Source organism: Heptranchias perlo, chromosome 12 (genome assembly GCF_035084215.1).
Source record: "Heptranchias perlo isolate sHepPer1 chromosome 12, sHepPer1.hap1, whole genome shotgun sequence".
Lineage (NCBI taxonomy): Eukaryota > Metazoa > Chordata > Chondrichthyes > Hexanchiformes > Hexanchidae > Heptranchias > Heptranchias perlo.
The window spans coordinates 30,299,311-30,312,182 of NC_090336.1; the positions used below are offsets into that span (position 1 = coordinate 30,299,311).

A 12,872-nucleotide genomic window follows, 5' to 3' on the forward strand; every position below is an offset into this window, starting at 1 on the left:
CAAACGGACAGAAACAGTATTCGTCTTTGCAAATGAATTATTAGCATCGCATGGAGAGGCGAACATTTAATTTGCAAGTACTAGTACATGGAAAAGCGAACATTTAATTTGCAAGTTCCAGTCCATGGAAAAGCGAACATTTAATTTGCAAGTTCTAGTCCATGGAAAAGCGAACATTTAATTTGCAAGTTCTAGTCCATGGAAAAGCGAACATTTAATTTGCAAGTACTCGTACATGGAAAAGCGAACATTTAATTTGCAAGTTCTAGTCCATGGAAAAGCGAACATTTAATTTGCAAGTACTCGTACATGGAAAAGCGAACATTTAATTTGCAAGTACAGTAGTGGGAAATTAAACTAACTCTAAAGCTGTGAAATGCATCAACCAGAGATCATGTCAACATTTAATCGGCCGTTCGTTTTATAGCCTGTTTCAATGCAATGCAGTTCAATGCAAAACGCTGATTTTTCACTTCTATTCAGTGACTATTTCAATATAAAAAAGGCTGCGTCCCACTGTATTGGCCAGGCTGCGCTGCAGCGTCTATTCACAGGCACGATCCCACTCCAGATCAGCACGGGGGCTTTGACCTGCTCCGTTTCACCCCTACTTTATCACACCTGGTGATCCTCAGATTCCTCCGGGAGCACCATATCGATACTGAACTTAATGCGGATGCCTGATCGGCACAGAAACTCCCACGGCAGCCCAGAACCACCTGGACTCAAGCAGTCCTCGAAGACCTCAGCCTCCGGAGCAGCAGCGGCGGATCACAGGCGCGCGCCACCAGCGCCGGGCCGCCTTCAGCCCGCTGGAGCGAGTGAGCTCACAATCGCTCCCGCCCCAACGCACACGCACGTTGGAGGGCGGGGCTTCGGTTGACGGACGGCGCGCTGACGTTGCATCCGGCCGAGCGACCTGAAGTGGCGCAGGCGCAGTGGGGGTCGTTCCTTTTTTCCTTTCTGTCGTCGCCGCCGCCGCCATGGGTCGTATGCACGCTCCCGGGTAAGAGGAGAGGGAGGGCCGGGGATCGAGGATCGGGGATCGGCCCCCTCCCCGTGTAACCGAGCAGCGGGGTGGGTGGGGAGTGGATCTCAAAGTCTCCCCGCGCCTTGACTCGGCCGTTGCTGCGGTTTAAATCGGAGCGGTTGATGGCGGACGGTCGGGGGGAGGGGGGTGTGCTCCTGGGCCCCGCGCTGTCGCATCATCCAGAACCGGGCGAGCGCCGAGCCTGCACCCGGGGATTACCGGCACCGCCCTGAACACTAGGCCGAGCTTTACAGCCACGTTGGCGGCCTGGGGGCCCCTCGGGGCGGGCGGAGAGCCGCCGAGTCGAGTCGAGGCCTGTGCCGGTTATAACACGAGGCCCCGCGGCTCGGGGTGAAGGGGGGGGGGGGGAGGAGCTGCTGTCCCCTCCCCCCCCCCCCCCCCATTGTCTCTCAGCACGTGTTCCGCCGCCTGGCCGGAGCCGCACGGGCGGGAGCGGCGCTTCAGTCAGGAATATCGGGCGGCGACTCCGCTTTTGATGCCCGAGCTCCGTTACAGTTAAACAGGTTCTTTATAATTAATCGAGCGAAACACGGCGCTGGTCACTGACGGACAGGCTTCAGGCGCTGGCCACTGACGGACAGGCTTCAGGCGCTGATGGCGTTTAATTCTTTCTTACAGCAAGGGCTTGTCCCAGTCAGCGCTACCATACAGACGCAGTGTGCCCACAGTAAGTGAATCATCTTTCTTATTTAGTAAAACGGCATCTCTTCTCTCCCCCCCCCCACCAATCCCTGTGTGTTTTTGAAATCCTGGGTGTGGGAGACGTATGGAAATAGAGCTAGTTAAATATAGAAAGATCAGCAGTTCGATCAAAAAAAACCAGCTTGCATTTATATAGCGCCTGGTAGAGGAGAAAGCACATCCCCAGGTTCTTCAGGGAATTGCGTTCTGGCGAGAATGAACACTTGAGTCGAAGTAGGAGATACTAACGGTAACTGATAGCTCGGTCGTAGAGGGAGGTTTTGGGAGGGAGTTCCAGACCTTAGGGCCTAGATGGCTGAATACGTAGCGACTGATGGTGCGGTGAAGGGAGTGGGGCAGGCACAGGCGGTCATTGTTGGAGGAATGCAAAGAGTTGTGGGGTTCGCAAAGGTGATAGATGCAGATGAAAGTAGGAGGTCTTTGATGGAAAGGATATTGGGTTGGAATTGCAACTCTGTTTCAAATAGGATGCTGAGGTTGCTAACTATCTTGTTCGATCCAAGACAGCGGTTAGTGAGGGCATGGAATCTTGTGGGCTAAGGACAGTGGCTTGGGTCTTCCCAATGTTTAGCTGGTTGCAAAAGTAAGAGTGGATTCTTATGAGGGCAGTTCCACTGAGCTGCCCACCACAAGAGAGGTGTTCGAGGAGGGTGGTGTAGTCGACTTTCAGGCTGCAGAGGTCCAGGCGAATGAGGGGGGATAGTTTACCACAGTAACAGGATGTCATTTGTGACTGAGTAGGGCTGTTTCAGTACGATGACAGGGTGGAAGCTTGAGGGAAGCGAGGTTGGAGATGAGGCAATCGTTTGCAAGGTTAGAGGGTTCGATGGGTTTTTTGGGGTGATGGCAGTCCTTGAGGAGAGGGTACCAATTACAATGCCAGTCAGTGTCTGTGTGGATGGTTGTGAAGTGTCCTGGTAAAGGCTGTATGCCTGGAACATTGCCAAATCTGTTCTATGCCTGCTGACTGACAGTGCTCTTTTTTTCAAATGGGTTTGGCGTCGTTAAGCTCACAATTGTTGCACTTTGAGGTGATTTGTGTTTTCAGTGTTTTGTGCAAGTGAAATGTAAGATTAGCTTAAATAGGAGGGTTAGTAGCCTTTATTTCTACATTTGATATAACTTTTTTTCCCTCCTAGTGGCTCAAACTCACATCTGATGATGTAAAAGAACAGATTTACAAGCTGGCAAAGAAGGGCCTGACCCCTTCACAGATTGGTGAGTGCACAATTTTAGAAAGTTATTTAGAATTTACAACACGGGCCATTCTTTTCTCCTTGTTAAAGTATTAGATGGCTGCTGGATCCAAGCTTTTAAATACTAAATAATGATTACAGTGGGGCCCAATTACATGTAAAAACCAATGATTTTGATGTGGTTCCACATGGTTTTCTCCATCCCTTGCCTCCTCATCCTCCCTGATGTATGATTGTTCTTTCTTGATTTTCCTGCTCCCACCACCCCTTCCTAGTTTGTTCATTCTCACTGGAGCTCCTCTGTTTTCTGACCCTTTTTACTTCATGATATCTTGGAGTATGGGTGGGAGTAACAGCAGAAGCAACATGCTATAGACAGAGCTAAGCAATTCCACAACCAACATATCAGATCAAAGATCTGCAGTCATGCCACATCCAGTCGTGAATGGTGGTGGGCAATTAAACAACTAACAGGAGGAGGTGGCTCTGTAAACATCCCCGTTCTCAATGATGCCAGAGTCCAGCACGTGAGTGCAAAAGACAAGGCTGAAGCGTTTGCAACCATCTTCAGCCGGAAGTGTCGAGTGGATGATCCATCTCTGCCTCCTCCTGATATCCCCACCATCACAGAAGCCAGTCTTCAGTCAATTCGATTCACTCCATGTGATATCCAGAAACGGCTGAGTGCACTGGATACAGCAAAGGCTGTGAGCTCAGAACTAGCTGCGCCTCTAGCCAAGCTGTTCCAGTACAGCTCCAACACTGGCATCTACCCAACAATGTGGAAAATTGCCCAGGTATGTCCTGTCCACAAAAAGCAGGACAAATCCAATCCGGCCAATTACCACCCCATCAGCCCACTCTCAATCATCAGCAAAGTGATGGAAGGTGTCGTCAACAGTGCTATCAAGCGGCACTTACTCAACAATAACCTGCTCACCGATGCTCAGTTTGGGTTCTGCCAGGTCCACTTGGCTCCAGACCTCATTACAACCTTGGTCCAAACGTGGACAAAAGAGCTGAATTCCAGAGGTGAGGTGAGAGTGACTGCCCTTGACATCAAGGCAGCATTTGGCCGAGTGTGGCACCAAGGTGCCCTAGTAAAATTGAAGTCAATGGGAATCGGGGAATACTCTTCAGTGGCTGGAGTCATACCTAGCACAAAGGAAGATGGTCGTGGTTGTTGGAGGCCAATCATCTCAGCCCCAAGACATTGCTGCAGGAGTTCCTCGGGGCAGTGTCCTCGGCCCAACCATCTTCAGCTGCTTCATCAATGACCTTCCCTCCATCATAAGGTCAGAAATGGGGATGTTCGCTGATGATTGCAGTGTTCAGTTCCATTCGCAACCCCTCAGATAATGAAGCAGTCCGTGCCCATATGCAGCAAGACCTGGACAATATCCAGGCTTGGGCTGATAAGCGGTAAGTAACATTCGCGCTAGACAAGTGCCAGGAAATGACTATCTCCAACAAGAGTGTGTCTAACCACCTCCCCATGACATTCAACTGCATTACCATCGCCGAATCCCCCACCATCAACATCTTGGGGTCACCATTGACCAGAAACTTAACTGGACCAGCCACATAAATACTGTGGCTACAAGAGCAGGTCAGAGGCTGGGTATTCTGTGGCGAGTGACTCACCTGACTCCCCAAAGCCTTTCCACCATCTACAAGGCACAAGTCAGGAGTGTGATGGAATACTCTGCACTTGCCTGGATGAGTGCAGCTCCAACAACACTCAAGAAGCTCGACACCATCCAGGACAAAGCAGCCCGCTTGATTGGTACCTCACCCACCACCCTAAACATTCATTCCCTTGATCACCAGCGCACTGTGGCTGCAGTGTGTACCATCCACAGGATGCACTGCAGCAACTCGCCAAGGCTTCTTCGACATCACCTCCCAAACCCGTGATCTCTCCCACCTAGAAGGACAAGAGCAGGAGGCACATGGGAACAGCACCTGCACGTTCCCCCTCCAAGTCACACACCACCCCGACTTTGAAATATATCACCGTTCCTTCATCGGTGTTGGGTCAAAATCCTGGAACTCCCTTCCTAACAGCACTGTGGGAGAACCTTCACCACACGGACTGCAGCGGTTCAAGAAGGCGGCTCACCACCACCTTCTCGAGGGCAATTAGGGATGGGCAATAAATGCTGGCCTCGCCAGCGACGCCTACATCCCATGAACGAATTAAAAAAAAAAGTAATCTGGCTGAAGCTAATAAAACAGCATCTGGACTAGGAGATGGTGCTTTGGCTGTTTAAAGTTGCTGGACCTGGAGGACTGGTTAAGCCTCTGTTTTGGATGTTGGGCCAATAGATTTGCAGATAGTGCTGACAAACATGCATGTTTTTTTTTTAAAATGGTGTAATTCCCAGGCAGTAAGCTATTTCCAGGTTGAATTTATTTTGGGAGTGCATGTCAGTGCTGCTTGCTTTGTAGATTTAAATACATTTACGTTTGGGTTTCTCCTCCATGTCCAGAAGGCCATTGACTTGTGCTTAGCTGCGGTACCAAAAGCATAAGCACCCAAATGGCCAGCTGCTGCCATCAGGCTATTTGATTTGCCACAGTGAAACATGATGACATTCAAATAAGCATTTTCTGTTGGTGGATAGTTACATGCTTATGTGCTGTTATCTTTTCCAAAAAAAGCACCCTGAGAAGTGGGATTAGTAATAATGCTGTTGCCTGACTGGGAATTGAGCTTCAGACCTTCTTGTTCTGACTGCCTGTGGATCCAGTGCACTAAACCATTCAACTCCTAGCTACATACTGTGTCAATTCTGCCAAAATGGGTAATCTGCAAATTATGTTCATTTATTATTTGAAATAAGATATCCTTTTTTTTTTGTTTCGGTGGTACTCCCAATACTGCATGTCAGCCACCATCTCTGTTGAGGACTGGAACTGTCATATTTCCCCCTTTTTGTGCTCGCTGACCTACAATTGCTCCCGATCCGGAAACGCCTCGATTTTTAAAATTCTCATCCTTTTCAAATCCCTCCCTATCTTTGTCACCTCCTCCAGCCCTTCAAGATCTGTGCACTTCTCCAATTCTTGCCTCTTGCGCATCCCTGATTTTTAATCGCTCCACCGTTGGCGACCGTGCTTTCAGCTGCCTGGGCCTTAAGCTCTGCAATTCCCTCCCGAAACCTCTCCACCTCTACCTCAACACCTTTAAGACCCTTCTTAAAACCTACATCTTTGACCAAGCTTTTGGTCATCTGTCCTAATACCTCCTTATGTGGCTCAGTGTGAAATTTTGTTTGATAACGCTCCTCTGAAGTGCCTTGGGACATTTTACTACGTTGAAGGCACTATATAAATGCAAGTTGTTGGTTTTGCCAATTTTCTCAGCAAGTCCCTTGGAGGTCTTGATTCCTAGCTGGGCTGTTGGTTTCTCAGGTTTCCTCTGATGGCTAGCCTACTGTGTGAGCTTGTACTGTTGGCAGGGTGTTGAGTAGGCTGTTGAATCAGCTCATTGACCAATTGGCAGAGCCAGTATTTTTTTAATTTAACAAGCAGTTTTGCAGCTCGTCGCTTTTTAGGGAACTGCAAGTTGCATCACTTAAAACCTGATTTGAGATTTTAACTTATCGAAGTAGCATAGCAATCTTGAATTTTATATCCTAATCATATATATAAACGCTTTCTTAACCGCCCCCCCCCCCCCCATCTGGTTTCACTGCACATCATGGTACCCTTTCACATTATAAAACAAAGTAATGGGAACAGCGTTTTATTTGGCTGTGACCGAGTGGGATAATTATCATTCAGCTAAGTGATTGCTCACAGTGATTGTTTATCCAACCATTCGCGCAGCTTCCCGTGGAAAAGACTGTTCCACATGTTGGTTCAACCTTCCTTGGATGTCTGAGTGAGCATTTCAAAGTAACTGGTCAGGCTTTGGTGTTGGGAAACCAATGGTATAGTCTACATTTTAAAAATTGGTGTTGTAAAAGCACAATTTAGGAAAGATTGATTATTATGGTCTTTCAACTGAGATTGGTTGAGATTCGATACATTAAGGAAGAACTTTTTTAAAAAAAAACTTACACTTACGCCTGTCTTTCAGGTGTGATCCTAAGGGATTCCCATGGTGTTGCCCAGGTACGTTTTGTTACTGGGAACAAGATCCTCAGGATCCTGAAGTCCAAGGGTCTTGCTCCAGACCTACCAGAGGATTTGTACCACTTGATCAAGACTGCTGTGGCTGTCCGCAAACATTTGGAGAGGAACAGGAAGGTAACAGTTTGCATTAAATGTGTTTGACTTTTTTTTCTTGTATGAAGATACTGGTTGCATGGTATAGATCTGCTGGTGCCAGTAGTCCTTTGCCTGTGTTTGTTTTCTTGTCACAACATAACAGGAGCAGGAGTAGGCCGTCGGGCCCCTCGAGCCTGCTCTGCCATTCGATAAGATGATAGCTGATCTTCAACCTCAACTCCACTTTCCCTTCCGAGCCCCATATTCTTTGATTCCCTTAAAGTGGTATTTTTGAAGGAGTTGTCCAGGTGGCTTCCCTCCCTCAAACCATGGACAGTTAAAACCAATTGTAGCATCCTGCTGTTGCTCTTCTTGCTGAGGTCAACTGGCCTGGTGTATGTCATCAGTTGGAGCCTCTGTATAACTTCAGCTGAATGTGTATTTGCCCATTTAAAAACCGGTTTGACTAAAAAATTATTTTCTATTTTTGACATACAGTAGGGAAGTGTGACAGGCTGCTAAATTATGACCTGTTTTCAGGTGCATCTGTGAAGTTGTGCTAGTCTCCTGTTGCGGTGAGCAGCCACTTTATGCAATCATTTACTCTATAGTGCACATAATTTCAATGTTGGCAGTATATTACCTTTAGCATTATCACTGTACATAACAGTATGGAACTTGCCAGAATTTAAACTGAAGCATGGACGTGTATAGGAAGTCTCTGTTTGCCAAGCTCTGTTTGAGCCTGCTTGATAAGTTGAACTTTGTTGCCTCCCTGCTTCTCCATGACCAGTTCAATCATGCTTAAGTATCTTGAACACCCAGTTTTGGTGTTAACAGTTAGCTTTCATTTTCTTATTCAAAAGGTGATTTGCATATATTTTAGCTCACAATGATGAATGTTTTATCCACCATTCGCAGTTTCCTCCAGAAAGGGGTTTCTCCCTAATGTTTGGCAAATACTTCCTTGGATGTCTGAGTGAGCTATACAGTTATTCCTAACATCAGTACCTATGGTAACATAAAGCAACCAATAATAGATGGTTATGGGGTTGCTGGTTAAACAGGACATGTAAATAATTAAAATTTGGTCTGAACAGTGTGACCTCTGCATTGCAGGATAAAGATGCCAAGTTCCGATTGATTCTTATTGAGAGCCGAATCCACAGACTGGCTCGTTATTACAAGTCCAAGAGGGTACTTCCACCCAACTGGAAGTAGTGAGTATTTAATACGTACTGTATTACAATGGGATTTTACTGGACAAATTTGCTTTGAGTACTTTAAAATAGACCAGCTTGCAATGTAGATTGAAATTTGTGCTTGTGTGTGTTCAGCTCACAATGATTATGGTTTCATCCAACCATTCGCAGTTTCTTCCAGAAAGACGTTTTCTCTTTATGTTGGCATATCCTTCCTTGGATGTCTGAGTGAGCTAATGCAAGTTCAACAGCCATAAGAATAATTGAGCAAATGAATTAAAATTAGAGAATTTTAATAGTTCAATTCAGAATCAGTCCATTCCCTTCCAAAGGTTGGGTATCGGATATTAGGACTTTGGATAATTGGCAATCCTTTGTGCAAGTCTCGACAGTGACCATTAGTCCAATCCTCACCCCAGTTAATGTCCTTTCTTAATTGAAGACAGGGCTTCTGGCCTGGTTTTTTTTCATCTTTGCCCAACTCCTTGGAATGGGGGTGGCGGGGCTCCATGTGGTTAAATAGTCTGTCACTGTTTTCTCTCCAAGCTCCTATAAAGAATGAGGAGGGAGAGAACATTGCCTCCTTTGGTTGAGTTTTGTTAGTTTGCTTTTGATGCAGTGGGCTAATTCTGTTTTTTTTTCTTCACAGTGAATCCTCCACAGCTTCAGCACTTGTAGCCTAAGGAGTTTCTTCATTGGTTTATTAAATCTGGAAATAAAATGCTTACATCTTGTTAAACTAAGTCAGTCTTGTCTGATTTTTATGATTAATTGAGTGAAATTACAACATGAACATGTGGAATCACTTTGACAGAATTTATAAATAAACTTCTGGTTGCACTACAGATTTAGAAATTTGAAAGACTTTAGATTGGTATATTGTAGGTGATGATATACCTCATAGATCACAGATGCAGTTCAATACAGAAAAATGTGAAATGGTACAGCTTTGGGGAGGGGTCATGAAAGGAAGTATATCCCAAATAGTAAAAATGTATATCACTTTTTGATTTAGATGTGTCAATGAATAGAATTGTTGCTGCTTAAGGGAGAAGTCCAAAGTTTTCCCATTACTACTTGGGAATTTACCAGTGCTATCCAGTTATGCCCACTGTCGTCTTTCCCTCTGGCCCTGCGCATTTTTCCTATTATAGAGATGAGTTTTGATAAATTGTTCTTTATATGTGCACATGCTGAAGTCAATGCCAGCTGGTGCATGGTCCCCTTGTTTTGCAGTCCCCACCACTTATCCTGTCCCTGTTAACCCCAGACAGCTGCCCTTATTTAATGGGCAAATTACATTAGCCGGTTACCATCGGTGTCAATTACAACAGTGTTGCTTAAACCATTTTAGGCGGGCTGGCTATTTTGGGCAGTTACTTAGAGAGACCAAAGAAACTAGGGTTGTTTTCCTTAGAGCAGAGAAGGTTAAGGAGAGATTTAATAGAGGTGTTCAAAATTATGAGGGGTTCTGATGGAGTAAATAGGGAGAAACTGTTTCTACTGGCAGGAGAGTCAGTAACCAGAGGAAACAAACAGATTTAAGGTGATTGGCAGAAGAACCACAGGGGTATGGGGAAAGAGCAGGGGAGTGGGACTCATTGGATAGCTCTTTCAAAGAGCCAGCATAGGCACAATGGGTTGAATGGTCTGCTGTATGATTCTATGATTTATTGAACATAAATAACCCATTGGAGAGACAGTCTTCAAGACGTCACTTCCTGGCTGCTACTTTGGAGAATCAGCTCTGAGAAATAGGAGGTGAAGATCTTAACTCAAAAACCAGAGCTGACAGTACTTAAATAACGAGTTAAGTTTTAATTTCTGAAGCTGTCAAAATTCTTCTAATTGATCTAACCGGATACACTGGCCACTGTGTATTGTGGGCAAATCACATTTACATGAATGTGCCTGCTATAAATGGAGACTAAAGTTTTTTGAGTGCTTTCAGTGCATGGAAAGGGGTGAATGAATGCTGTTCATATTTCTTGGGATGGTGGGAGGATAGTCTCTCATCCAAGTGTACATAATTGTGGAGCACCAGGAAAGATGCTTATTCTGGCTCCTGAAGCTTTGTTTTATTTGAGTCATTGGTGCTTTCTGCAAACTGTGTTAAACTATTAACAAAAAGCAAAATACTGTGGATGTTGGAAATCTGAAATAAAGACAGAAAATGTTGGAAAATCCCACCAGGTCAGGTAGCATCTGAGGAGAGAAAAACAGATAATGTTTCAGGTCTATGACCTTACATCAGAAGTGGAAGTTGTTGGAGATAAACAGCTTTTCAGCAAGTACAAAGCCAGGAAAAGAATCAAATGGGGGAGGGCAGGAGTAATAGAATGATAAAAGTGATAATGCAAGGCAAAAGAACATATCAAAACAAATGTTGGGTCCAGAGGAGATATAAATTATAGCAGAGGGAAAAATTAAACTATACCTAAGAATTTTGAGAGGAGATTTGATAGAGGTATTCAAAAGCTGATGGGTCGAGACAGAGTGGATGGAGAGAAACTTCCCATTGACGGAAGGGTCAAGAACTCGAGGATCCAGAGCAGTCTGAGCCTGCGTGCAGCAAGACCTGGACAACATCCAGGCTTGGGCTCATAAGTGGCAAGTAACATTCGGGCCAGACAATGACCATCTCCAACAAGAGAGGGTCAAACCACCTGCCCTTGACAGTCAATAGCATTACCATCGCCGAATTCCCCCACCATCAACAACCTGGGGGTCACCATTGACCAGAAACTTAACTGGACCAGCCATACAAATACTGTGGCTGCAAGAGCAGGTCAGAGGCTGGGTATTCAGTGGCGAGTGACTCACCTGACTCCTCAGAGCCTTTCCACCATCTACAAGGCACAAGTCAGGAGTGTGATCGAATACTCTGCACTTGCCTGGATGAGTGCAGCTCCAACAACACTCAAGAAGCTCAACACGATCCAGGACAAAACAGCCCGCTTAATTGGCACCCCATCCACCACCCTAAACATTCACTGCCTTCACCACTGGTGCACAGTGGCTGCAGTATGTACCATCCACAGGATGCACTGCAGCAACTTGCCAAGGCTTCTTTGACATCACCTCCCAAACCCACGACCTCTACCACCTAGAAGGACAAGAGCAGCAGGCACGTGGGAACACCACTTGCACGTTCCCCTCCCAAGTCTCACCATCTCGATTTGGAAATATATCGCCGTTCCTTCATCGTCGCTTGGTCAAAATCTTGGAACTCCCTAACAGCGCTGCGGGAGAACCTTCACCATATGGACTGCAGCGGTTCAAGAAGGTGGCTCACCACCACCCTCTCAAGGGCAATTAGGGATGGGCAATAAATGCCAGCCTCGCCAGTGATGCCCACATCCCATGAACAAATAAAAAAACATAAATTTACAGTGATTGGCAAAAGAACCAAAGGCGACATGAGAAACCTTTTTACATCGCTCATGGTTATGATCTGCGATGCACTGCCTGAGGAGATGGTGGAGATTCAATCGTGGCTTTTAGAAGGGAATTGGATAAGTACTTCAAGGGGAAAAAAATTTGTAGTGCTGCAGGGAATGGGATTAACTGGATTGCTCTTGCAGAGAGCTGGCATGAACTTGACGGGCCAAATGGCCTCCTTCTGTGCTGTAACCATTCTATGATTCTACTGAGAATTAAAATCCTTTTGCACAAAGTGATTCAAACAAATATCTCTAATGCTGAATTGGTACAAGATATGAGTTCACTGACTGACTTGTTTAGGAATTATTTTTAATTGAAGCCAGCATTTGACAAGTTATGCTTTTGTAAAATGGAAATTTACATCGAAATTACAACAGGCTATTTGGCCCAACGAGTCTGTTGCTGGTTATCTTTCACATATGGAAATAGGTAGTTCAAAGATTTTTTTAATTGCATTTGGTTCAGGTGCAGTTACTTGAAACTCAAGTACCCTTTGAAATCTTTAATTTTCTCACCAGTAACACAATCTGTAATCATGTCTGAACCAATTGAGGCTCTAAATTTCTTTCTTTTCAGCTCATGTTCTTGTCCCCACTTTCATGGAAATGTTGACTTTTTGCAGGGGAAGAGTTCCATTGTATGTCAAACAAATAACCATTCTTAGCATTGAGTTTAGGCAGTGAATGTTCACAACCTGGTGTTGTAAGATTCCTTACATTTGTCCACCCCGGTCCATCACCGGCATCTCCACATCATTTTCAGAGAGGGGGAAGATTACACCCAAAAAGGTTCATGTGCTTACAATTATGTATGCCTCTCGCAGGGGTCATCGGCCACTGTCCGATTTTTTCCCTCCTTCCTATCTGTGGGATATTGATTGAGGCCAATTATGGTTCTCCTTTTTTGGCTGCTCAGCGAACTCAGCACATTTGAGGAATTGAAACTTACGTGACTTGATCAGCTACTCACTGGTTTAACCAGTTGAGCCCTGGGCGGGGGGGGGTAAGATTTCAACACCCCTTGAAATTTGTGCTTTTTTTTTCAAACCACTCCTTTCCA

General features: G+C 45.6%; 1 protein-coding gene and 1 non-coding gene across 2 annotated transcripts; both read left to right on the plus strand.

Moving 5' to 3' along the window:
* The first annotated feature begins 920 nt into the window (after positions 1-920).
* rps13 (ribosomal protein S13) lies at positions 921-9,112 on the plus strand. The gene is made up of 6 exons (XM_067993876.1): positions 921-1,006; positions 1,670-1,718; positions 2,893-2,971; positions 7,037-7,206; positions 8,287-8,387; positions 9,019-9,112. Exons 1-6 carry the CDS (start codon positions 984-986, stop codon positions 9,050-9,052), a joined length of 456 nt encoding a protein of 151 aa, XP_067849977.1. The 5' UTR covers positions 921-983; the 3' UTR covers positions 9,053-9,112.
* LOC137330627 (small nucleolar RNA SNORD14) lies at positions 8,055-8,150 on the plus strand. Its single transcript, XR_010965061.1, has one exon. It is a non-coding gene; the product is annotated as a small nucleolar RNA SNORD14 (small nucleolar RNA).
* Positions 9,113-12,872: the final 3,760 nt, after the last annotated feature.